Source organism: Salvia splendens, chromosome 16, assembly GCF_004379255.2.
Source record: "Salvia splendens isolate huo1 chromosome 16, SspV2, whole genome shotgun sequence".
Taxonomy (NCBI): Eukaryota; Viridiplantae; Streptophyta; class Magnoliopsida; order Lamiales; family Lamiaceae; genus Salvia; species Salvia splendens.
This window is the reverse complement of record NC_056047.1, coordinates 893086-918403: the sequence shown is the minus strand read 5'-3', so window position 1 is coordinate 918403 and position 25318 is coordinate 893086. Positions and strand designations below refer to the sequence as shown.

Below are 25318 nucleotides of genomic sequence, written 5' to 3'. Positions count from 1 at the left end.
ATCATAATTTTACTCATCTTGATTTCACCGAATTAACAATTTCAATAATTTTATTGAATCTATCATAATACTACCCATCTTAATTTTAAAGGTATTCACACACATTGGTAGTATCACTATTATATATGGATGAAATAACTATATGAATGAAAAAATTAGTTAAATGTCAACTGGTTGTAACACAGTTGGTACACCTGTAATTAAATAAAAGAAATAGTTAAATATTTTAACTGTGGTCAAACCCAAAAAAAAGTTAAATATTTTAACACATTCTTAGCATTATTATATATACTTTCTTCGCCAACTTTGATTTGATAGGACTTTAAAAATGTGTAATGAATAAAATAACTATGTGCATTATAAAGTTAGTTAAATGTAAATTACCTTTTTATAGTAGAATAAATTACCTGTATGTAAAATTCAGTTACTAAAGATAAACAAAGTTGAAAATTTTAAGTTGGGACTGACAAAAAACGACGATTAAGGCTTTTAAGTTGACGAAGAATGGTTAGATTTAGACACATTCTTAGACTTTATAAAAGGATTAGATTTAGACACATTCTTAGACTTTATAAAAGGAGAGAAAATAGTAAAGTGGTGGGTCATGTAATTAAAAATTGAAGGAGATTAAATTTTGTGGACGAACTAAAATGGGAAAATAAAACTATTGGCTTTGAATAGATGGAGTATAAAATATCGAACTAATTCAAACATGAGTCGATATTTCCAAGTTAAAGAAAAATATCAAACATCCAAGTCGAATTCATTTATTACTGTGAGTCAGGAAACAAACAATTTATGAACCCAAAATTCCAAAAGATAATGTTGAGCTACACAAATCTAGCTCACCAAAACCATTTTGTATGGTCCTAAATTGTACAGATATAAACTTGGTGCGTAGAATTCGAAGTACCGAGCTGCTCAGTCGCGATACTCGTTCATGAACGCTTTGTGAAACTCCGTGAGGCGAGACACGATGGCTGGAATCCTGTCCTCTTGAGGTAAAATCGTGCACCTGAAATGCCACGTGCCGGGAACCTACAACGAGACAGGTGCATCAACTGCCAGCAGTCGAAGAGGAATTCGCAATAAAAGAGGATGACATTGCTATTATATGTCGCATTGTTTGGAACTTTTATGGATAATTTTGATTTGTATACTCAATCGAACGTGTACTCAATTTAAGATAAGTCGAGTTACTGGTTGTTACCTGTCCGAAGCCAGAACCAGGAACGACTACCACTCCGGTGGCATTGAGGAGGCGACGGGCATAGAATGCGTCTGGGGCAGTTTTCACTGCTTTTGCAGCTTCGATTGCTTTGTTTGGCAAGGTAATGCGAGGGAACAGATACATTGCTCCTTCGGCCCGGTTGCAGGTTACTCCTTCCAAACTATTCAGTGCATCTTCAAGAGTCTGAAAATGCACAAAAATCAGAGTTAAAATCGAATCTTTACGCCTATTTCAATCGTTACTTGCAAGTTTTATTCACATCTCTTATATTGCTTGTGTTTCTTTCAGGTTTTCATTGATGTTTCATTACTAAGATTCGAGACAAAGGGCTAACCTTGGCCCGTCTCGCTAGGGAGGATAAAATTGCATCTCTCTCAGCAGTATAAGATTCATAGGATTCATCACCGACCTGCATTGCATCAAATATGAACTTCTTGATACAGGGCGCACATGAAACGAGCTGCAATGTTGCGAAAGTACTAACCTTTGGCGGGCTCATGACGAGGCTTGCAAGAATCTGACCGGATATGTTAGAACAAAGATTGACTGATGCTAGTTTGTACATCTGCTCCCTTATCTCGGGAGCGAAACCAGTTACTTCCATGTAACCTCCTCGTTTCCCACATTCTCCGTAGTAACCTAGGAGCATCGAGCAAAAATAAACACATACTTCACTGAGAAAGCTCCTTATAATATCATGATACTAGGTGTGCTCGTCGTCGTACCTTTCGACACGGATTGGAACGAAACTAAGGAAATATCTTTCTCCCCGTAGCCCATGGAACGTGCAACTTTCTTGAACGAATGAAAATGCTTGTCGGGAACGTATACATTTTCTTGGTATACCTGCAGAGGCACGGCCCACATCAGCAAATGACTATTCTTATTTGTAGTTCATTGTTTTCAGCCCAATCAGGCGTGTAAAAGTTGACGAGAAGCAAAGTAAAATATGAATAACAAAGTCACCTCATCGGCCAAAAGAACGAGTCCTTCCTTCTTGCAAAACTCGACAATTTGCTGTTGGTTGCTCTCAGCCAAAACCTTCAGAGAAAGCGATAAATATGGGAATCACGAGCGTCGATTAGATTGAAGAAACACGAGGATCAACCATTTTTTACCTGCCCGGTGGGATTGCCAGGATTTATAACGACTAAAGCCCTGACGTCGATGCCCTTTGATCTGGCAGTTTCCAACTGCTTCTTAACATCAGAGACTTCCAAACCCCATCCTGTTGCCTCGTCGAGATAATAAGGAACCTATGAGACAAAAAAAATGATGTGATGACTTTCTATCATCCTTCATTTTAGAGAAAAAAAAGTATGTGAAACATACGAGAGAGCCTCCATGCAGGGCAATCGAAGCGGAATACAGAGGGTACTGAGGAATAGGACAAAGGATGCCGTCATTTTTCGATCTTATCAATAGCTGCATCATCATATGCACCTGAAAATAAATGCAGACATCGTTGTATCTAGAATCAGTACCCGTTTCGTCTCAACGGTGATAGAATATAGATATATAAGGATTTGTGAATACCGCAGGGCTTGCACCATCTGTCAAGAAGATATCATTTGGATCAGCTGGGAATCCATCACGAGCTTCAATGCCAGCGCATATTGTGTCGCGCAGGCCTTTGATACCCTATTTTGATGAGTACAAGACAATAAACTTCAATATATCAGTGAATGAGCCATAGATTCATCTGGTGAGTTAGGTCTCAAAAGTGCCCGTTATTACCTGGCTGTGGCTATAGGCTCCAGTGGCTCGTCCAGGAATCTGGTCAAGTATCTGAAATGCCCGCTCGATGGAATCAGCGCTAGCCATCCACAACATAGATTTTGTTAGCAAATCGAAGATTCTACCAAAACTAAGTGCTTCACATATATACATTCGAAAAAAACAGTGCTAAAATCTCGTTGGAACTACACATATCAAGATACTTTGAAGAGGGCAGACGCATAACTTAAACAACTAAAAACTTTAAAAGCATAACAAATCTAACCAATAAATGTTAGGTAGATGCAGTTTTGACAAATTTACCTAAATATCCCCTGTGTTTCACCTTTATCCAAAATGGCAGGATGATCACATAAAGCAAGGACCTGAAATAACAGATGATATGATGTTTTAAATACAGTAACGACAAAATTTTGAAGTTCGTTTCACCATTACAGTATACACACCTCTCTGAAAAAGGTGATTGGCTGCTGGCCAAGAGATTGAGGGTTTCCAATATTGCAGTATATGATCTGCGTAACAATGAGGAAAATTAACAAAATCAGTTTTTCGATCAGAGTCATTGCGGTTCTAGTAAACTGTAACACCACCAAACTTTTGTGGAGATTATAATCACCAAAACAAGCACTAAAAATCACCCATCATATTCTATAAACACATTCAAGACCAAAACGTTCGATCAGATGAACAAAAGCAGTTTTTAGATCAATTTCATTGTGATTCTAGTAAACTGTAACAGCACCAAGACCTTCATGGAGATTATAATCACCAAAGCAAGCTTCTACAGTCACTAAAAAACACTTCATACTCTAAAAACACATTCAAGAAAATTCGAAGATCCTACTTGTTTTATCCTCGCTTTTTAATTCATACAACAAGTGGATCAAATTTCTAGCATACTTCACACATCATAGCAACTCAAGTAGGATACCCACCTCATCGAAAGGATGAGAATCCGGATTGACCTTCAAATCTTCTTGCAATTTCTGTCAAAAGGGAAAAAAAATAACAACCAGGCTCAGAGTTCACAGAAGAGATGAAGCATCGCAACACGATAGGGGGCGAACTCGTTTACCTGGGCAAGGTTCACGATTTCACCGCGGACTGCATACTCACACTCCAAAACCTGGTAAAGAAGTTCAATTATTAGTACAAGTTTTCCACCAACATTAGTATTTGAAAAAGCAATTAAATGCAGAGACACTAAGCAACCCCATGAAAAGAAAAGGGAACAAATCTGAGAGACGGTATCACATTCTTTGCACACAGTCACACAGTGGATATTGAATCATAGAACACCTAATTCACCTACGAAACGCTTAGCACTCAAGCCATAACCAATTAACATGGACAAAAGATTACTTTTTTAGTGGAAAGTGATAGTCCAAATTCCAAAAGCTCAGTTAAACAAGAATCTGCAGAATCTAATCAAATTAATCAACCAAGAAAGTAGAAAACCTGTACAAAATAAAGCGGATTGAGATTAGTGGTCAGCTCACTGTACCTCAACACAAAAACAAAGTCAACTCAACTAAAAATTGGCACAAATTCAGAATCATCCCCAAAATCCAAAACACAATTAATAAAACAAACACCAAAAAAATAAAAATAAGGGGAACCCCAATAAAATCACCTTGGGATTGATGGAATCAATCTTCACAGGAGTGGAGGAATAATCAGAAGACATGGATTCAGAAGGGGCAGGGGGATTCGCAGCAGTAGTGGTCAGTAAACGCAGGAGAAGCGACGAATAAGGCAGCAGATTATGATGTGAATGTGACGAGACGAGTGAAGAAGAAGCGGTGGGATGCTGCAAACCGCCAGCCAGGAATTTCCTGTGGGCTAATAAATTTTTGGATTTTTCAGCGGCAAATTTCCTCATTTTGGAGTTTGCGTGACAGGAATTGCTGGGGTATTTCCGCTGCTGCCCAAAGATTTAATCTTTTTTGCCACAGATGCCGAAGAGTGATGAATTGTTTATGGATTTCTTGCCCACCAAACTTGATACCGCTAAATATAATTTTTCTTTGCAGATATGGCCTATAATTTGGGTCCCACTTTTGGTTATACTATTGATATGCTGTGTGTGTTAAAAAACCTTTTTCTACTATCAATATCATAGTGGTTTTTCTATTAAAATATTTGTGAAAATTTATTGCAACTCTATCTCTAAACAAGAGTTATTGGTTTTATACATAAAACATTTTTACCTCACAAAACATGATCCCACCTCAAATATTTTTATTTGGTTTAATTTTTTATAGTTTTTGATAGAGATGTAAAAAATGATCAGATCACTAACCATAAATTGGTCCATGGTGGGCCAAAAAAAAGTCCATATTGTAAAAATATGGGCTTGGATTGGTCCTTCAAGAATTGTACTCCTATAGTGTTTAGCGAATTTTGATGGCCTTTTGGAACAATACTCCAATTAATTATTTCAGTAACAAGATGGGCCTTGAATAATAAACTCACATTTTTTAGTACTCCGTATGTTTATTTTTACAATCCACAAGAGTACAAAGTTATTCTTAATTTTGCCACAAAGCCACTAAAAAGTGAAAGTGAATATACATACTTAGGATTATTAATTCAACTCAAAAAGCCCTTAGTTATGGGCAATATATATGGGCCACAATAATGAAACAAGTCTCATCAAATAATATTTCACACACACAATAATCACAGCCCTAGTGAATAAGGGAAGGTAGTTGAAGGCAACCAACTCCCACCGGCGACGAACTCCCCCGGCGTGTAGCCCTCCGCCTCCGCCGTGCTCGTGATCACTTTGTACCCTTTCCAATCAACCCTGTCCGACGTGGATGCCCCCGCCCCAGTGTTTTGGTACTCTCTATAAGTCAGAGTGTCAAGGGCAAAATCGCCACTCCACACGTGCCACCCGACCGGGTCTATCACGTCCGTTATGGACGACTGCATGATGATGGTCCTAGAATATTCCTTCCACGGTCGTCCCAGATACGTGGGGAAGCTCTTCTGGACGGATTGCAAGTCCGAAGTCGCACCAATCCTACTTTTCTGGATCACGATGCCCGTGTTCTGGTTTGGATCGGTGCGGCCATGGGCTGTGACCATGTTCTTCTGGCCTGAATTAGGGCGGCGGGCATGGATGTCACAATCTTGAAACACAGAGGCTGCATTTCCAAAGATAAAGTCAACCGTGCCGGCTATGAGGCAGTTTATGAAGAAATTGCGATTGGAGTGGACGTAGAGCGTGTCTTGGTAGGCTAATATGTCGCATTTGTAGAAAGCGGATAGATCCGACCCGACACGTAGCGCCACGGCTTGGTGCTTAGAGGGCCCGGCCGTGTTTTGGAAAGTGATGTCTCGGGCCAAGAACTTTTCTCCCACTACCGCTGCAAACCAACAACATTTGAACTGAAAAACGTTAGATTATATTTCAAGAAACTTGTTAAAAAATGGATATCACCTCTCATAAAGCAATGTCATTAACTAAAATGTCTAAAGCATTAAAGCAGGTTGAAATGCAAAAGTATGACATCATAGTAGTACTTACAATAACTCTAAGCATTTAGACTATATATGATGTTGCTAATATTACCTATTTTACATGAACATAACCTATTTTATGCGATTTACATATAACAATTATTCATGATATTACATGGAGTATAATTAAGTTACATTTAAATGTATCGGTATTGACTTTATGGTAAATAGCTATATTTAAGTTAAAAAATCTCAGATTTAAATACATCCCTAAATTCCTAATGCGAACTTCATAAATTACGGACAGTTACGAAATTATTTTAGTCAAACAAAGCAATCAAATATTTTGTGTCGGTGAAATAGGTGGGGCCCCGGGTTTTAAATGTCAATTAAAAGCGTAATTAAAGGAGGGAAATAGGCGAAGAACATGTTTAACTTATGAATCATCACATTGACAAATATATTAGTCTACACCTAAAGTAATGAAAACGAAACGCACGTCCAACTTTATCAATTCATGCATATACGTATACAATTCTAAATATAAAAGAAAAAAAAGAAAATGATAATTGGAAAGTGCAAACATAAAATATGAAAAAAGAATAAAGACAAAACCAAATTAGCAATAAAAGCAATTGATGCTTACCTCCCAAAGTTGGTGAAATATGATAATGCATGCACCGCGCGATACGACTAATAAACAAAAAAGCAAGAACCGTAACTCACCAACTGTAGCGGATTTAAAAGTCGTGCTTCCATCGACAACATTTTTACTGGCGGTGATGATGGTGGTGGTCCGCCCATCTCCGACGAACATTATGTTCGTCTTCTTCTTCGACACCTCCACGTTCTCTTTGTAAACCCCCGCCTTGATCCTAATAACATACCTCGTTTTGCTCTTCTCCGGCGCCGCCGCGACGGCCTCCGCCACGGTCTTGTAGTCTCCGCTGCCGTCGGCCGCCACCACCACGTCTGGCGTCACGGTGGAGGACTGTAGCAGCCGCCGGTCCCCCGCCGACAGCCACTCCGGCCAGCCCCCCTCCGCGAGCCTCCTCCCGCGGTTGAGCTTCCTCTCCTTGTCGATGTCCTTCCTCGTCATGTTGGTCAGCATCGCGAGCGAGTTGCTGCAGAGCTTCTCGACGCGAACGACCTGCCCTCCGATGAAGACTTCTCGTACATGCTTTTCTGTCTCGCTGTACGAGAAGCCGTCTAGGCAGGTCTCCTAAATTGAGAAAGAAAACTTTTGACACATAAACTTCTTGGTAATGAAGATACAGATTTTAAATGTAAAATTGGTAAAATGAGAAAAACAGAAAGAGAAAAAAAAACGGCTTGAAATATTTTTAATTACAATGGATATAATTTCATTAAAGAGGGAAACTTATTAAAAATAAAAAGAGATTAGTGTTTATTATTACCCAAAATTATAAAACAAGAATATTAGTTATGTACTACTCCTACATAAGAATAAAAATTTTAGTCCACATATCAATGTGTGTGGTTTTGACACAACCTTATCTTAGTTTAGTTCATAATTTGGAATAATAACTCGAAATTTGTTGAGCTTTAATCAAATTTTGGTTTTACAACTAAATTTTAAAAGTTGTTTAAGACTAGTACTTACTATAAATATGAGTTTAATACTATTAATTTTCTACCAAGCATAAATTTAGATTTGCGAATCAATTAAAAAGGTCTATTAATTCATGAATATCAAATTTAATATTGTTTTCATAATGAAACATGATGGATGTAAGTTGATAATATGCATGTCAGCTGGAAATGATACTACTAATATTTTGGTAATTAACGTCAACTAATTTGTCACTACACCATTTTCAAGCGGTCATCATTAAATTGTAACAATATTCAACCTATTTGAAAATTTATAATAAGACATTGCTTTAAGTTAGGTGCGTCATATAATTTAATTTCTTATTACTACGAACGACCGCCACTTATATAGGCGCGAATTAATTTCACTATAGTTGTAATCATTAATATCCCAACAAATAAAAACATTTCGGCCGTCGGTAATAACTAAAATTTCCTAATTTTGATCTAAAACCAATTTAAAATTGAAATATCAAGTAATTTTTCTATTTTTGTAATTAGACTATATTCATGTTAGAGTTCATAGTCGATTTTTACAATTTAATATTGCAATTACAAAAAAAAACGTACTTGGTTGGTGATCGCGGAAGAGAGTAGGGTTTTGAGGTCGTCGGCATGTGCCTCGATCGACTTCTTAAACGGATACTCGTTGAGCTCCTTAACGGCCGTCTCAAGCTCGTCCAGCGTTTCGTCGAGTGTCTCGAGGCAGTCGTTCAAGGCCAATTTCTCCCGCTTCGTGAAGTTGCTCTTATTGTCGGCGATCAGCTTCCCGATGGCGGCGTAGTTGCGCTGCACGGCGGCGATCGTCACGTTCAGCGACAGAAATATGACGTCTTTGCCGGATTCCACCTTCTTGCCGCCGTCGATAGAGGCGGCGATGGCGGAGTAGCAGAGCTCGGGGTACAATGTGCTGCTGCAGGAGGATCGAGCGAGGGTGTGGGCGGCGGAGATTTTGAGGGTGGCGCTGTCGCCGGCGGCGGCGCCACCAATCACGGCGGAGGCGAGTATGATTGCGGCGAGGAGAGGGAGGAGTTTTTGCCTGGTGGTTTTGTCGCCGGAAAATGGCTTTCCGGCGAAGAATTGTTGAAAGCGGAACATTTTTTTAATTTGAAAAAGTGGATTTGGTGTATGGATAGAATGAGTGAACCTTTAATTTATAATGTTATTTATACTAATATTTTATAGTATGAAAAGTTTATAACGGACCATTTTGAGAATTGGATTGTTTATTGTAGAGTCGTGTAATATTTTCTATAGTAGTATTAGAAATTTAGAATACATTGTATTTATATGATTATGAAAAAAATATTAAAAATTTATTGAATTTAAACAACAAAATATGACGAATTTGATTTTTCGTGGTAGATAAATGATGAGTGTTACTAACTGAAAAAGAGAAATGACGTACGTAGTATTGATTTATCTAGTTTTAAATATTATAGTGAGGTTTAAATTCTTTGAATAATTTCAAAATATATATATTCTTCGAATATGGAACAACCTGATCAACTTAACAATGCATGTGTGATGACAATATCAATTGTCTATTTGACAATATTCTTCGAATACATGCACCTTCAAATATTTTAAGATGATAACGAATAGAATAATTTAATTTTTATAATTACTTAGGTTGTGACAAGGGTGTGGTTCCCTTATCAAGATCGGCTATGATTAAGCAGATATTACGCCAACCTGTTAAAATTTTAGCAAATTTCTAATTATATCCATTTATGAATGTTGGGGACATGCACAAAATATTTTATGTGATATTTTGCTTAAAGTTTATCTCTGATGTATTGTTAGTTGATTGATTGTCTTGAAATGATGGATTAATAAAAAGTGTTACTGGATAATATTATAATAAGAACCTTTACATAACTTTTTTTGACTGGCTGTTAAATACAAACAATTGTTTTTTAACCCTTTTAAGTAAATCGTAATTTATAACTAGTAAACTGCCTATGGGACACATGATTATGTTTAGATTTGGAAACGTCGCACCTTTTAAGAACTGAAAAAAATGCAATAATCTACAAATTATATGAATAAAATAAATCACACTTAAAAATACTATGATTACTTACTCGTTTTAGCATAAATCAAAATTTATTTTAACTACTATACACTACACGTCTACACGTCTACACCTTTTAATCATGACCAAAAACGTTATTATAGTTCGAATTCGACTGATAGCAGATTAAGAATTTAAGATAAGTAGTTTCAAAAAAAATTTAAAATCAATCACCATGTAAATGATCAAGTAAAGTTAATTTTTTTGTACGCTTTCTTTTGTTTAATGCCTCATTTTCGGCACTATATATATGTATGTAGCTACCATATATTCTTCGCATTGTTAAATTGGCGTATAAAAATGCTTTATTCTCCAAGCCGATTTATAGATAAATTTATTTGGAAGTGTGTATGATTAGTGTACAGCTATGGTATGCTGAAAGAATATATGTTTTAATTTTATTCAATTTAAATTTAATTGTATTTTGAGGACATTTAGTCAAACCTTCACATGCATGGGGTAGTTGAATAGTTGTAGACATATTAATTAATTATTAGACAATATTTTTAGTCATGGCTAATGATTTTCTCTGTCTTATCTCCTGTCTCTGCAGTTATAATCATGTATTAAATTTATTATATGGTTTAAGGTAAGCAGATTTATTGGTACAAATTTAATTTACAATAAATGAGACACTACAACAACTCTCGTCCAATTGATTATAATCGAAATTATTGTTTTTGAAAAAAACGTAATCGATTTTTAGATATTTAATAAAAATTGCTCAATTCAATTAATTAAGTTGACAATATTTTATTAAGGATATTTTGTGCTTTTATCAGCTTTAATTTAAATCTTTATATTATGTTTTGTGGTTTTTCGGTCGCACCAATCACGGCACACGTTGAATTAATTAAATGGATTCGTTTGCCACTGCCCACTAATAAAGCCATAAAGGGGATTTCCTTTATTCGGATTGTAGACTTTAGTGATAATCATTCGACTCGTCATACATAATGTATAAATGGATTAAAGAAAGATCATATACTTTAAATTATAAATTTGCAATTTAAATTTCAAAATTTTAACATAAAAAACAGACCCAATTTTCGAAAGTGTTAATAGTAATTTATAGATCAATGTTATTCGGCTTATAGATATAAAATAATCAAGTACTAATATATTCCCAAATTTCTCGGCATGTTTCTATTGGAAAAAATATATTCCTATACGGCTTTGAGTTTTTTGCTCACAAATCGAATTAATTCTAGAATATATATGATTATATGAAGAATTTTCGACGATTGAAATGGTTTGTGGGTTCTAAACAATTACGCGTTTTCATTGTATTTGGTCACGTATTCTATTTATTTCATGGATTGATCCAAAACAATTATAAACTCCATAAAATTGACCTTTAGCCTAAAAATGACTAATTATACTATTATTTTTATTTTTTTTAAATTTTGTGTACGAACAATAATTTAGATTTGAATTCCTCTTCATTATACAAACTCGGCTTTTAGTCCAAAACGGCTTATTTATTTTAAATCCGGTAAAATAATAGTGGAACAATATTTGTGGTTTTCAGCCAACTTTTTTTAAAAATAATAGAACGAAATTTGACCAGATTTTATAGTTTTTTTTAGGTAACTTGTGTAATTATTATGAGAATATAGTGAATTTTATCCCACTTTTTTATTTGAATCACACATCTAATTAAACAAATTGAAAGTCCCCTAATATGTTACCTATCAAACGTGACCCATTAATCAATAATGGATAGACTTTGGGCTTGTAGATGCTATCGGCCTCATTAATGGGATACTATGATTTTTAAGGAAATAAAATTTAAATATTAAATGTGAGTAGAAAAAAAAAGTCAAATGAGGGCCAAATTTAGAAATTTTGCTGAAAGTTGATTTCTGCTGAAGAATTTCATTTGAATTGTTCATTATAAGTTTTTAACAATGGTTATTTCGAATGACTTTTTCCATGCAGAAAGTATAGGGCTTGCAAAGGACTTTGGGATGTTTCTTATGGTCCGTTGGAAGAATAGAAGAGCGGGTGCTCGATGAGACGGGAATTGCATACTCGCAGAGATGAAATGATCGTTACGAGTAGCCAAAATAACATGACTCATACACATTACATTATACACATTCAAGAGAAGTTGAAGTAAATTAGGAGTGTCCATTTAGTCTATTAACTTATTTGAGATACGTTTCCTTACAATGTAGTCAGTGGCGAAGCCATAAACTTTACGGCGAGACCCAACAATCATTAAAATTTGTTGATTGTGTTCAGTACTAACGACACAAAAACAGCTTGGATGTGGGGAATATAAAGAGCCACGTATGAGAGATGGATAATGAGAAAATTAATTAGTGAATAGATTTTTTAGAGCCAATTTTACTAATAATATGGAATATGATATATTTACATATTTATTAGATCAAATAGTTATTTTTATAATAAAGGACATCACATTAAAATTGATTTTATTATTATAATATAATATTTTAAAAAATATTTATAGAATCAAAGAATAATTTCCTATTCTTATATTATAAAAATCATATTTTATGAACACAATTTAAAATGATTTATATAAAGAAGCATATTACAAAATCTTAGAATACTCCAAGGGAGATTCAAATTTGGTACACGCAAATAGGTGGCTTAAACTCAGACCAACTGCACTAGCATGCTGATGCACTATTTTTTAGCACTACAACTACTTGTAAGTATATAAGGTAGAAATAGTATAGCTAAAGGTCAGTACCGGGATATCGAACTCATGGAATATAATTGCAACTGACTATCATATATACTAAGCGTCATATACCATTTAGAGAAACAAAGTTTTGGATATAAAAACATAAATGAATAAAGAAACAAAGCTAAAATTAAATAATTAGGCAAATAGAGAAATTTCATGGATAATAATTTCACTAACTCTTTAGTTATTCTAATTAGTTCTATGTTCATCCAACTCAAGTTTTACCACGATTTCTCCATATCATGCATCAATACTAATGTCACAATTATTGTATGAACATATAAGATAAACCAATCGAAGCTATCACCGATCAGAGATTGACAATAATCAAGGTAACGGCCAATTAGTCGAACAAAAGCTCAAGAAAAATCAAGTGAAAACGAGTTCTGAGCATTAAACATAAAAAGAACTACATAAAAGTCAAATACTATCAAACCTCAAAATTCTATTGTTTAGCAATCCATAGACAGATGAATTAAAATAATAATTAAAGTACGAGACATGAAATAAACAAACAAAACCCAAGGCTGAATCTTGAAGTCTTCAAGCTCCTCTTGCCTCGCTTCAATCTCCAAGAATGATGGAAGAATTAAAACATGGAGTAGAGAGGGAGGAACCTTGGAGGCTCCCCTTTTGGGGGCTATGGATGGGTGAATATTAGGAATGAGGTTATGAGGTATATATAGGCTTGAAAAAGGTTTAAACACGATAAAAGGTGTCATCCAAGTAATAGGAAAGATGGAAATTTCGTGCTCCATAGGTTAAAGAAAAGAATTAGCTTAACAAGGTAATAGTTTCTTTCCTTCCTTAAATTCTCGTCAGCACTTGACAACATTGCACAGTCTTCGTAGAATGAACATAACTTTCTCCACATAACTCCGATTGAGATGATCTTGGTACCAACGTGAAGCTCTTTAAAAGACAAAGAGAATGGTATGTAGTAAGCACTGATATGACTTCAGACTCAGCGGAAAAATGTGTTTGAACACAGGCTGTCGTGTGTGATCGGGCCCAGCGGGCCGCTAGACAGCTCCAGAACTCTCTGGAATGGTTATAGCGACTGTTGCATTGGGTCCAGCGGGCCACTGGGTTGCGCTTCAGTTCCAGCTTCCAGAATTTGACATTTTTATGCCATTTTCAACTCTATTTTGCACATTTATCACAAAACACGTCAAAATACCAAAATGGATAAAATAGACAAAATATGGACATGAAATGTGATTTTGACATTAAAAACGGACCAAATAATGACCTTAAAACAGTGCAAAATCTGAGTATATCACATGCTAATATGTTAAACATTGCATACATATAAATATATAGGAATTATCCAAATGGCCGAGGGGCTAAGGGCCCCCCTGGTCTCACCATGGCTCCGCCCCTGAGTGTAGTTTATACAACTGATCGCTCTTAAGTATCAGCATCCTCATTGGTCATGATTGACTTTTTTCCTGTGCCATTAGTCAAAGTTGAATCCCATATGTTCTCATTGTTATGGCCAAACTTGTCATATTTGACTCTTTTCCTAGTCCCCATTTTGTGGTTCACCATTCTAAAAGTTGTCTAACTTCTCATTCTCTTAATTCACGAGCCCATGTGGCATTATTTTGAGTTGTCGGATCTCTTAGTGAAGTTGTTTGTTGGCGCTAAGTCAATTCTATAACAATTTATAAACTTAAAACGCAAACACAAGAAAAAATAAATTTTATAACAATTAATATAGAGACATTATGGATTAATGTTTTTGTAAAAAAAAAAACAAAAGGACGACAATTTAATGAGAAACAAAATTGTAAGGAATTTAACTAAATTTAAGCGGTAAGGATATAGTTAACCAATTTATTTAAACATCTACACAAATCGTCTACGGCTATAATCGTCTTTCCCTTCCATTTCATGAATCATTTTAAAAATTAATCGAATTAGTATCCTGGGTGCTGAAAATATCGATGGAAGTTGAATTCTGTTGAAGGCTTTTCGTTCAATTGTTCGCTTAATTTGTTGGTTTTCAAACTCCGGTATGGACTCAGTATGTACTACGCTTTTAGGCTGTTTTGATTTTTCGATTTTTGTTTAAATTTCTAATTAGGTTGAGATATTACCGATTTGTGTAATTTTCTGATTTTGATTGATAATCGATTCTGTCTGTGCATGCGAAATTGGGGTTAGATCAAATTGGGAAATTATATCATCAAATGTTAGAAATGCGAGCATTCGTCCGGGAGTGTTGGGGAATAAGTTTTATGATCTTGATTGGATTCTAGGAAAATATTTGCTTATTCATTGACAAATCTTTGGATTTATAGCCATTGTAATTGTAGAGCAGAAAGTGTTGTGAACATTTCCTCACCATTTTTTGCATCAATTGATCGATCTTTTGTGATTCCTTATGTTATGTAGCTATGCTTTCAAGGAATAGAGATGACTTTTGATGAATACTGATCAGGATGGCAGGGGGATTAGTTGGGGGCAATGGCCCCATGATTAATTTCTTTGAATTTTTACTCGAGACGTAAGAATCTTTGAATATTTGCGCCATTTCATCTTTTAGGGAAAAAAAGAGGCTTTGCTGCTTAATCTTGTTTCGTTCAATTTGAGGAAAACCCCTTTTGGGTATGGACGCAAGAGGTTCCGATAGCTCACCGCTTATGGTAATTAAGAGAAAAGTCAGAATAAGGGTTTAAATTCGCTGACCTTTCGTAATTAGGGATTCAATTCGCTGATCTTTCGTAATTTGGGATCGTTGCATGCGTATTCTTCGTAATAAGGGATTTATGATATTTTAGCTTATTTATGTGTTTTTTTAATATTATTTCCCTATAACTATTTATCAATTGTCTAAATTATCCCTTCAAATTTTTAAGAATTGAATGATCCCTTCAGATTTAACGTCAAAGATCTATGTGATTTTCACAACAAACGTGAGGGAAGTTTTGGCTACTTTAATCCTTTGTCATATTTCTTCACAATAAACTCGATATAAATCCTAAGCGAAAATAAACGAGCTCATTTCATTTTCATTAAATATAAATTTATTATTAGGTTTGATAAATTCAAACGTAGAGTTTATAATGTTTAAAGATCCTAGTTTTTTAAACTCAATTTTTAATAAATAAATATTAAGTTGGTCCCTATTATTTTCTCATATCTGATCGGTGCAAGTCTTAAAAAATTATTTGACTTTGTAAAGGAAATTGAGTGGAAAAAATTAGTGGATTGTGAGACATACTTTTACATACCAGTTTTATATTGAGTTAATAAAATATGAGATCCATTAAAACAAATAGTAAAGTGATATGTGACATTTGTTCGGGAATTAAAAATGAAATATGAGATATTTAATGGGACATAAATAATAATTTTATATGATGAGAAGCTAGAGATTAATTTGATCAAGTAAAATACATGTGTTTGATGTTGATAGTTTTATTTCAAAAATATTTTGATTCACGACACAAAAGAGTAATGCGAATTTAACTAGAAATGAATTAATTGATGTGAAACGAGAAAAAGAAACAGCACAGTATACAAACTGACACAGTAGTGGGAAGATGTTTAGATATCATTTTTAGGTAAAAATTTGAAGAGGGTAATTTAGACGATTGATAAATTATTAGGGAAAAATAATATTAAAAAAGCACATAAATAAGCTAAAATATCATAAATCTCTTGTTACGAAAAATACGCATGTCTCGGTCCCAAATTACGAAAGGTCAGTGAATTGAATCCCTAATTACGAAAGGTCAGCGAATTTAAACCCTTATTCCGAAATTTCTCCGGTAAGTATCTCCTTTTTGTCGTTTTTTTGTTAATTCTTTTTCGTTATTAATATACTTTCAATTATAATTTTAATTTGTTTCTGGATTGCAATGAAAAAGGGAAGCGCCACGGCGGAGGGAGACGATCATCCAGGGATTCCACAATTATTTAGCTCAGTGCCATCTCTGAATGAGGCGGCGGCGTATCTCGCTGGAACCACGTCGATTTTCACCCGCTGTTTCCCTGATATTTCAAGTAAATTCTTAATCGCTATTGACATAGAATTTATGAAGTTGGGATTCAATTTTGTTTTCTTGTTGCTAATACAAAGCTATGTTAGTAGGAAAATCTTGGCACTAGTAGTTATGTGGGCTAAATACTAGAGTTTGATTGTTGAATTTCACTGACAGAAGCATGGTTGCATGATTTTATGATGTTCACTAGACAAGATTTTTGTGTTAGGATGTTGTGTGTTGATTCGGAATATGTTTGTGATAGGATGCTACAGAACATGTTTGTGATAGATGCAACCTTAATGAGAATTGATGTTTAATAAGGAGGCATGGTATTCGAATACGATATCGTGCTAGCAGCATGAGCTAGACAAAAGATGAGATTTGTGTGAAGTTTGAGTCGAGGGATGAAGGATGCTTGTCTGATGCGTCGTCTGTTTAAGCTTTTAAGATGGATAATGGTGAATCTTTTGTTTAGTAGTAACAAATTCCCATGTGTTGTGATTTTGCTATCCCTTACCTTGGTCAACTCAACTAGTTCTTGTAAGTTTTTCGTGCAAGATTTAACTTAGATGACAGCTCCTCTATCTTTATATGTTTCTTGTTGCTCAGAACCCTCTCTCAACAAAAACACAAAAGATAAAAAATACTCTCTCAGTCCTGAAAAGTATGAACTATTTCCTTATTAGTCCGTCCCTGAAAAGTATGAACTTTCTAATTTTGGAATAGTTAACAACACATTAACCCTGCATATCATTTTATTTACAACTTATACCATTACACACTGGTAATGATGTGGAATTCACTCTCCACTAACAATACTTACAGTACCCTTTATATCTCTCTCTTGCTTTACCAATTATACATTAAAATCCGTACCAAACCAAATGATCATACATTTCAGGGATGGAGGGAGTACTTGCTATGTTCATTATACATATCCTAGTCAAACTCTGTCTGGTGCCACATTTACTTCCATACTCATTGCAGTAAGCCCTGCATCTGAAGAACCTCTTGGAAATGAAATAGTTCAATTTGCATCGGAAGATGCTTTAGAAGAGACCAGATCTTTAATAACTAACAGAAATGTTTCTTCAAGTGGACATGATTTATCTGCTTCCGAATTTGATGCTCCGTTAGTCCATGGTGCAATCACTAGGGTCTCGGCTCGAGCGTCTTCTCAAACTTCTAATGCGATTGTGCCTGCAAATACCAACCCAAATGGCAATTCCATTTTTCAGGGGTACATATAGTTTAAACCCACTTGTGGATATAGTATCTTTTATTTATGGACACGGCACTTAGGAGTCTGTATGTTGGCATGACATGCTAAAAACCAATATCTGCAATTGTCCTTTAAAATTGTTTCTAAATAGCTATCTTGGATGCTTTACAATTATACCCTGTTACCATATTATCTTGTTCCTTCGGGGAATTGATTTCTCTAACTATCCTCTGCTACTAGCCTCATTGAAAAGGTTAGGAGGACAGTTCAGGGCTCTGCCGATGATATTGGCTGGCTACAAAAAGATCCAGACATGCCACCGGTTGAAGATGGAACTGAAAGATTTATAGAAATACTTGATGAAATACGGTATTTAGTCTTAAATCTGACAAGTTAGTCCCATAGTCCAACGTTATAACAGGGTGTTGGCCTTGTGAATCAGACATGGTGTGCGCCGGTTGCCAAACACAATGGTTTACTTGTTAGTCCCAGGTACTGATGTTTCTCTCCTTGTATTCACTTTTTCTTGATTTCAATGCAATTTATCAGTTCAGTGTCAATAAGAAAATGATGAATCTTCAGTTTCTATTATATGGTTGGAAAATTGGTCGAGAACGAAATCTGTGAGGACATTGTCAACATTCATACTGTATAAAAGGCTAAAGATAGCTTCTCTCTTGCTGTTATATCATAAAATCTGTGAGGACGTTGTCAATATTGACTGTAGTTTTGCGCTGGTCCTTAGGTCTCTTCAGCAACCATGGTCCTCTTTATTTCATCAGCACAAAGACAAGTTTTTTGAAGATGGGGCTCACTTGTCGTATAGCCAAAATTCACAGTGAGGTATGTCTGATTAATTGTGATGTCCATTGTGTGCTTCTTAGTTCTTCTGTTCCTTGATGAAGTAAAGTTTTAGGCTTCAGTGGAAAAGAATGCCAAAGAGATAAAGGACTATATAGAAGAAATATATCGGGGTTCCAAGAAACGTGTGTTGCTGCTCGGTCATAGTAAAGGCGGAATAGATGCTGCGGCCGCTTTGTCCATTTATTGGGATGAACTGAAAGACAAGGTTGTTGGATTAGCGTTAGCGCAGAGTCCATACGGTGGTAGTCCAATCGCTTCTGATATCCTCCGAGAAGGTCAACTTGGCGATTATGTAAACATGCGTAAGCTGATGGAGATCCTTATATGTAAAGTAATCAAGGTATGGAAATTATACGTATGATTTTAAAGACTTTGGAAGGCTACACCATGCTTGCTCGTATGGTTTAACATTGTGCTACAGCTACTTACTCGAAATGCATTTTTTTAGCTCATCTCACTTTGTACCCGAATAAGTGTCCCATTTCAGAATACTATGGTAAAATGATGCTTAATTTCTCCTAATAATCACAAATTCTATCCTTTTTTTCAGTTTTCCATGCAATAATTTGGGGTAACAAGATTAAAATTAGACACTTCGTAGGTATATGTGTTTTGACAATAGGGGACATTTATTCAGGAGGAGATGGGTAGATCATTGTAAATGTGTGCTAATGTTGCATGTGTTATTATATAGGGCGATATGCAGGCTTTAGAAGACTTAACTTATGAGAAAAGGAAAGAGTTCTTGAGGAAATACCAATTACCAAGGGAGCTGCCCGTCGTTTCCTTCCACACCGAGGCGAGGATCTCCCCTGCAGTTTTGGCCACACTATCTCGTGTTGCTCATGCAGAGCTCCCCATGTTCTCTGGGCAACCTACAACGCTGCCAGTGATCGTACCTCTGGGTGCTGCAATGGCTGCCTGCGCACAGCTGCATCAGAGTAGGTATGGTGAGAAAAGTGATGGGCTTGTCACTTGCCGCGATGCAGAGGTTCCTGGCTCAATCGTGGTCAGGCCAGAACGCAAGCTAGACCACGCCTGGATGGTTTACTCATCATTGAACGATGATCCGTCAGAAGCAGACGCTTCTCAAGTGTGCGAAGCACTTCTCCGCATGCTTGTGGAGGATGTGAAGAAAGAGAGAGACGAAGTTGCCAAGAAGCAGGAATGAGATCTGGTTCTGGACTTCTGGTTGCTTCAGTTTTACTAAGTTTTGCTCTCTTTTGTACCAGTAGGTGATTACAGTCAGATTAAAGTTTTTGTTACTTTCTTTCTTTTCTCGTTTTGAATTGGCTGTGTTCAGCTAATTATAAATTCAAGCATGGCTCACATTTTGTAAAAAGTACATATACTAACAAAATATATAGAATTTCCACTTCACCAAAACATGAGCAATTGATTGATTCTTCCCAACTCAAATGCCAAAATGGCTACTTGCAAACAACCACTCGATTTTAGGATTTATATTCAGCAATGATGATTTATTATACTCTACTGAAATACTTGCGTAATTCTAAAATTAGTACTACTAATAGTAAAAAAACAGACGATGACAATAAAATAAGTAACAAAAGTTTAGGGGCCGGTAAAGAATTTAACTAAACTTAAGGGGTATGTTTATAGTTTACCAAACTATTTAAACCTCTACAGACTACAAATCGTCTAAGAGAAATTTCGGAAATAGTGATTAATTTCGCCGACCTTTCGAAATTTGACATTAAATTCGCTGATCTTTCGAAATATGACATCGTGGTATGCGAATTTTTCAGAATAAGAGATTTTTGTATTTTTTTTGTTTTTTCTCTTTTTTTTTCTTATTATTTCCATCACAACATTTATTAATTGACCAAACTACCCTATAATATTTTCCTACCTAATTCCAATACCTTTGTTTATGAAATCATTCCTCTCGTATTGATTTTGACAAGAGTGAAATGGGAAGTTAAGCTCTGAAAGAGGGCAGATCGAGTGCGATCACAGCCATACATGTACATCGATGCACCACACTCCGGCAGCTTCCGGTAGCCGTCGCCGCCGCGCATGTGGTTTAGGCATATGGAACAGTAGTGCTCAGTCTCTGATCTCTCGTGGAATACGGAAGCCATCGGCATCTGCTCCTCTTTGCCGGAAAATTTCTCAAGGAACGATCCTATGTTTGTTGGTAAAAAACTCTTTTCTTTTACTTTTTGGTGTTGTAATGGAGCTTAATTGTTATTGCGCATATATAATGGTGAGGGCATTAGACTAAGATTGTTACAAACTGGAATTAATTCAAAGGTAAAACTAAATTCATAGATTAGTGGTAAATTATTTAGAAGAAAATACAATGGTGATTTGTGAATGGGAGATGATCAAATAGAGGTACGTCATATGTGTTTAGGAAATATGAGTGATATTTCTTAGCAATTTGAGAGGTTAAACATAAAGCAGTCATGAGAATTGACAATTGACATTTTCCAGAATTCAAGGAATTTCATATTTCATTTGAGATATCAAAGCAGGGGTGAAAACTTAATAAGAAAAAAAAGAGTGAATAAAAAAATACAAAAACACTTTATTCTAAAAAATTCGCATACGTCGATTCTATATTTCGAAAGGTTAGGGAATTTAAAATAATCCATTTTTTCGAAATTCCTCACAATTTAAAGCCCAAATATTTATCTTCCTCCCAAATTCAACGCGTAGATTTCTTGAATCATTTCTCAAAATTAATCGAATTAGTATTATTCGTGCTGAAAATTTAGCTGGAAGCTGAATTCTGTTGAAGGCTTTTCGTTCAATATTTCGCTTAATTTTTGGTTTTCAAACTCCGGTAAGGACTCAGTATGTCCTACTGTATTTGGCTGCTTTGATTTTTTCGATTTTGTTTCATTTTCTAATTAGGTTGAGATATTACTGTTTTTCAATTATAGAATGAGCGAGAAATCACCGATTTGTATAATTTTCTGATTTTGATTGATAATCGATTCTGTTTGTGTATGCGAAATTGGGGTTAGATCAAATTGGGAAATCAAATCATCAAACGTTAGAAATGCCGGCATATTCGTCCGGGAGTGTTGGGAATAAGAGCTATGATCTTGATTGGATTCTAGGAAAATATTTGCTTATTCATTGACCAATCTTTGGATTTATAGCAATTGTAATTTGTATGGCAGAAGGTGTTGTGAACATTTCCTCATTGATTTGGTTTCAGGCTGTGTAAACACCATTTTGTGCAGCAATTGATCGATCATTTGTGATTCCTTATGTTATGTAGCTATGCTTTCAAGGAATAGAGATTACTTATGCTGAATACTGATCGGGATGGCAGGGGGATTAGTGGGGGCAATGGCCTCCTTTAGTGGGGGCTTAGTCCTAAATCACGGGGTTTTAGAGAATAGGAGCAGGTTGCTTAAAATAATGGACGATAGCTTAAATAGGTGCTTGGTGTAATTACCGACATTGCCAAATGCTCCAGTGCACTAAAGGGTTTTCTCTGTACTGTACAATGTGCTTGGTTTGTATGTATATGTATAGAAAGCATCTGAGTTTGATATTCTTCCAATTTGGCAACTGTTTTTTTGTATGTGTACTATCTTATTTTGATTTTCTGATTTGTTGTTTGTATCATGGAATTGCTTCATTTGTCTTCTCTTTGGAACACCTATTGTAGAAATTTCACAGAGTGTCAGTCTTATCGCCTATTGACAATTTATAGAAGAAAGGGAAAAAATGTTTTCTAACTCTAGAGATAAACTTTCATTTTGCAGTGAACAACCCATTAGAGACAGTGGCAAGATCAATATCCCCTGCAAAGCTACCTTAAAATGGGCGAAAAAGCATGTTTAAAGCGCCTCCAAAAGGAATATAGAGCCCTATGTAAAGTAAGTTGTCTTTCACTTCGGGAAATGTTTGAAATTTCAGGCCTCAGGCTATGCGTATTCTTTATGGTGAACTTCATTAGTATTATACGAGTATATTCTAATAATATCACATGCAGGAACCTGTCTCCAATGTGGTGGCACGCCCTCTGCCAAATGACATTCTTGAGTGGCGTAAGTTTCTCCCAGCCTATTCATTTAATTTGACCTCTATTTTTTTGTAATTTTGTAATAGGATGTGGTTCCCAACTCTTTCTGAATTTTCATGGTCTTGTTATCTCTCTATAAATTACAAACATGTTCATAAGCATTGTTTGCTTTCGTTTTTTTCTCATGAATATACATTAGTTTATTTCTCATTTATTCGACAAAATTTGTTTGGCCACAAGTAGCATGGCTAAACTATAAGATCAGCTAATAATGGCAGCTCATCCACATTTTCCTGCAGAATCATATTAGTTGATGGGAGGTTATTTCCCATCTTTTATTCTTGTCTAAGATGTTCTTTATAGTACTGACTGTCGAAAAGACGAAGAGGTTATTTCCTGTGTGATGGGTTTCTTCTTTTCAATTATATGCTCATTGAAGTTTAGAGTTTTTGATGTTGATTATTTTGTTCTTAACTCCTTATGATATCTTATGGCTGTTTCATCTACTAATGATACGGCTCTGGTTCCTAATACTGTGTTCAGATTATGTTTTGGAGGGAAGTCAAGGAACACCCTTTGCAGGTTTTGGCTCTTAACTTTTTTTCATCTTCAGCATGTCCAAGTCTGGATAAAAGTTATAAGTGGGTTGCATGTGTATCATGTTTATCTGCAGATGAACTACTAATTCTTTTAACTCTTGAACGATTTATGTCTTTGTACTAAATTATTGTCTTTGATTTTCTATTACAATCTCTGACCATTCAAGGTGGATATTACTATGGAAAAATAAAGTTTCCACCAGAGTACCCATTTAAACCTCCAGGGATCACGTAAGTTTTTGTCATTATACCATGTGTACTGCTTTAGGCATGATCTGGAAATCTACTGTTTAATATTTTAATATGAAATGTTCTCTATTTTCTGTAGCATGACTACTCCAAATGGACGCTTTATGACACAAAAGAAGTTATGCCTGTCCATGAGTGATTGTAAGTTACTCAGGGTTGAATAGGCATATTATTCCTCGTGTTTTTGGTACTCATTTGGTCATTTTCTTGTGTCACACTACTTACTTGATTCCCTTTCAGACCATCCTGAGAGTTGGAACCCAATGTGGTCTGTCTCAAGGTAAAGGGTAGTCGAGAAAAATATTGCACTTCATTTTCTCTACCAGTTTCAAGTATATTGTGCTGATTTTTCCCATTTCTATGCAGCATACTGAATGGGCTCCTCTCATTCATGGTGGGTTCCATACGAATTTTAGAGGAGAGTTTGTTCATTTTATTATGTATATGTTTGACATTTAATCCCTTACATACTTGTAAACTAGTTTCCACAGTCGAAATTTACAACCAGGTGCTGTTTGTCTCCTATTTTGTTTCAGATGGACAATAGCCCTACCACTGGCAGTGTCTCAAGTACAGAAGCGGAGAAAAAGAGGCTTGCAAGTGCTTCTCTGGCTTTCAATTGTAAAAAGTAAGTCTTACTTAAAGCGATCTTTGTCTGCATAAGATGAATTGGAGGTTGCCACATGTAACTTTCATTTCGTTTGTTGTTGGTAAATCATTAGCTAAATCTGCACTGGTCCATCATATGTTTAGGGGAATGTGATAATTCATTCACCATTATATTGCTATTTTGTGAGAAACAAAAATTGCTTGTTTTAACATCTGCATTCAAAACAGCCCGACTTTTAGGAAACTATTTCCAGAGTACCTAGAGAAATACGAACAACAGTTGGCAACAGAGCAATCTGCAAATCAGGCAGCACAAGAATCCTTCAGGGATGAAAACCCCCGCCCCACTTTAAAGAAACGCGGGTCCAAGGTGGACCAGAATAATATAGATGTCCCAAAAGAGATGAATAACCAGCAGAAACGCCGGTCTTTCCCTACCTGGTTGTCGGTGATGCTTGTTTGCATTTTTGCTGCCGTAATGGCTCTGCCCCTGCTTCAACTTTGATGACATATGACCATCTTGAAAGGGATATTTTGAGTGTGATTTAGGTGTTATATTAGCATCTGTAATGATGTCGCAATCTGTCAAATTACTTGATATCTTATACTAAGCGTAAGGTACCTAAACAGGACCTGTACAGTGGTCGTGCAAATGAAGAAAATGTGATTTGTATCCATCTCCATACTCGTATCGTCCGCCCCAATTTTCTTTTTTTGAGTGCATGTCTGTGCGTTGTTCCTTTCGTTGGGACGAAGCTACTGCACTATGGGTTAGCATGGACACTGCCGAAGGGGCTGATCATCCTCTGATCCCACCTATATCTGCCATTGATTCCGATCTTTTATTGAGCATGTGGTAAGAAAAATTATTGTTCTGTAATATGCACCAATCTCCAACAATAGAGCATGAGAAAAAGAGACG

At 35.7% G+C, this 25318-nt stretch overlaps 4 protein-coding genes across 5 annotated transcripts; 2 read left to right on the top strand and 2 right to left on the bottom strand.

The window, feature by feature from the left end:
* Window positions 1–731: 731 nt before the first annotated feature.
* LOC121771792 (alanine aminotransferase 2-like) lies at window positions 732–4973 on the bottom strand. The gene is made up of 15 exons (XM_042168674.1): window positions 4602–4973; window positions 4044–4094; window positions 3904–3954; window positions 3415–3480; window positions 3272–3333; window positions 2969–3047; window positions 2768–2872; window positions 2564–2674; window positions 2350–2487; window positions 2198–2272; window positions 1957–2077; window positions 1716–1870; window positions 1566–1640; window positions 1211–1414; window positions 732–1038 (listed from the first exon to the last, which is right to left on the bottom strand). Exons 1-15 carry the CDS (start codon window positions 4848–4850, stop codon window positions 922–924), a joined length of 1659 nt encoding a protein of 552 aa, XP_042024608.1. The 5' UTR covers window positions 4851–4973; the 3' UTR covers window positions 732–921.
* A 453-nt stretch (window positions 4974–5426) lies between these two features.
* Window positions 5427–9175, bottom strand: LOC121772599 (pectinesterase-like). The gene is made up of 3 exons (XM_042169763.1): window positions 8621–9175; window positions 7163–7658; window positions 5427–6342 (listed from the first exon to the last, which is right to left on the bottom strand). Exons 1-3 carry the CDS (start codon window positions 9146–9148, stop codon window positions 5651–5653), a joined length of 1716 nt encoding a protein of 571 aa, XP_042025697.1. The 5' UTR covers window positions 9149–9175; the 3' UTR covers window positions 5427–5650.
* An 8553-nt stretch (window positions 9176–17728) lies between these two features.
* Window positions 17729–20316, top strand: LOC121771871. The gene is made up of 6 exons (XM_042168760.1): window positions 17729–18084; window positions 18307–18435; window positions 18509–18558; window positions 18812–18909; window positions 18983–19270; window positions 19625–20316. The coding sequence occupies exons 1-6, from the start codon at window positions 17729–17731 to the stop codon at window positions 20099–20101; spliced, it is 1398 nt and encodes a 465-aa protein (XP_042024694.1). The 3' UTR covers window positions 20102–20316.
* A 543-nt stretch (window positions 20317–20859) lies between these two features.
* LOC121772154 (ubiquitin-conjugating enzyme E2 34-like) lies at window positions 20860–25073 on the top strand. Of its 2 annotated transcripts, none has more exons than XM_042169151.1 (10): window positions 20860–21091; window positions 22680–22793; window positions 22910–22964; window positions 23483–23521; window positions 23706–23769; window positions 23867–23928; window positions 24028–24067; window positions 24154–24181; window positions 24324–24415; window positions 24625–25073. In XM_042169151.1, the coding sequence occupies exons 2-10, from the start codon at window positions 22737–22739 to the stop codon at window positions 24899–24901; spliced, it is 714 nt and encodes a 237-aa protein (XP_042025085.1). In that variant the 5' UTR covers window positions 20860–21091; window positions 22680–22736; the 3' UTR covers window positions 24902–25073. The 2 variants fall into 2 exon arrangements, with proteins under 2 accessions (XP_042025085.1, XP_042025084.1); XM_042169150.1 differs by lacking the exon at window positions 20860–21091 and adding an exon at window positions 21540–21742.
* Window positions 25074–25318: the final 245 nt, after the last annotated feature.

Coding starts and splice junctions, on each gene's coding strand:
- LOC121771792 (XM_042168674.1), bottom strand. CDS start 4,850: ATGAGGAAATTTGCCGCTGAAAAATCCAAAAATTTATTAGCCCACAGG. Junction 3,481..3,903: donor ATTCTCATCCTTTCGATGAG/GTGGGTATCCTA, acceptor ATTGTTACGCAG/ATCATATACTGCAATATTGG. Junction 2,488..2,563: donor CCCTGCATGGAGGCTCTCTC/GTATGTTTCACA, acceptor TTTGTCTCATAG/GTTCCTTATTATCTCGACGA.
- LOC121772599 (XM_042169763.1), bottom strand. CDS start 9,148: ATGTTCCGCTTTCAACAATTCTTCGCCGGAAAGCCATTTTCCGGCGAC. Junction 7,659..8,620: donor CTTCCGCGATCACCAACCAA/GTACGTTTTTTT, acceptor TTCTCAATTTAG/GAGACCTGCCTAGACGGCTT. Junction 6,343..7,162: donor TTTTAAATCCGCTACAGTTG/GTGAGTTACGGT, acceptor GTTGGTTTGCAG/CGGTAGTGGGAGAAAAGTTC.
- LOC121771871 (XM_042168760.1), top strand. CDS start 17,729: ATGATCATACATTTCAGGGATGGAGGGAGTACTTGCTATGTTCATTAT. Junction 18,559..18,811: donor GGTTTACTTGTTAGTCCCAG/GTACTGATGTTT, acceptor GCTGGTCCTTAG/GTCTCTTCAGCAACCATGGT. Junction 19,271..19,624: donor TTATATGTAAAGTAATCAAG/GTATGGAAATTA, acceptor GTTATTATATAG/GGCGATATGCAGGCTTTAGA.
- LOC121772154 (XM_042169151.1), top strand. CDS start 22,737: ATGGGCGAAAAAGCATGTTTAAAGCGCCTCCAAAAGGAATATAGAGCC. Junction 22,965..23,482: donor AAATGACATTCTTGAGTGGC/GTAAGTTTCTCC, acceptor TACTGTGTTCAG/ATTATGTTTTGGAGGGAAGT. Junction 23,522..23,705: donor TCAAGGAACACCCTTTGCAG/GTTTTGGCTCTT, acceptor TGACCATTCAAG/GTGGATATTACTATGGAAAA.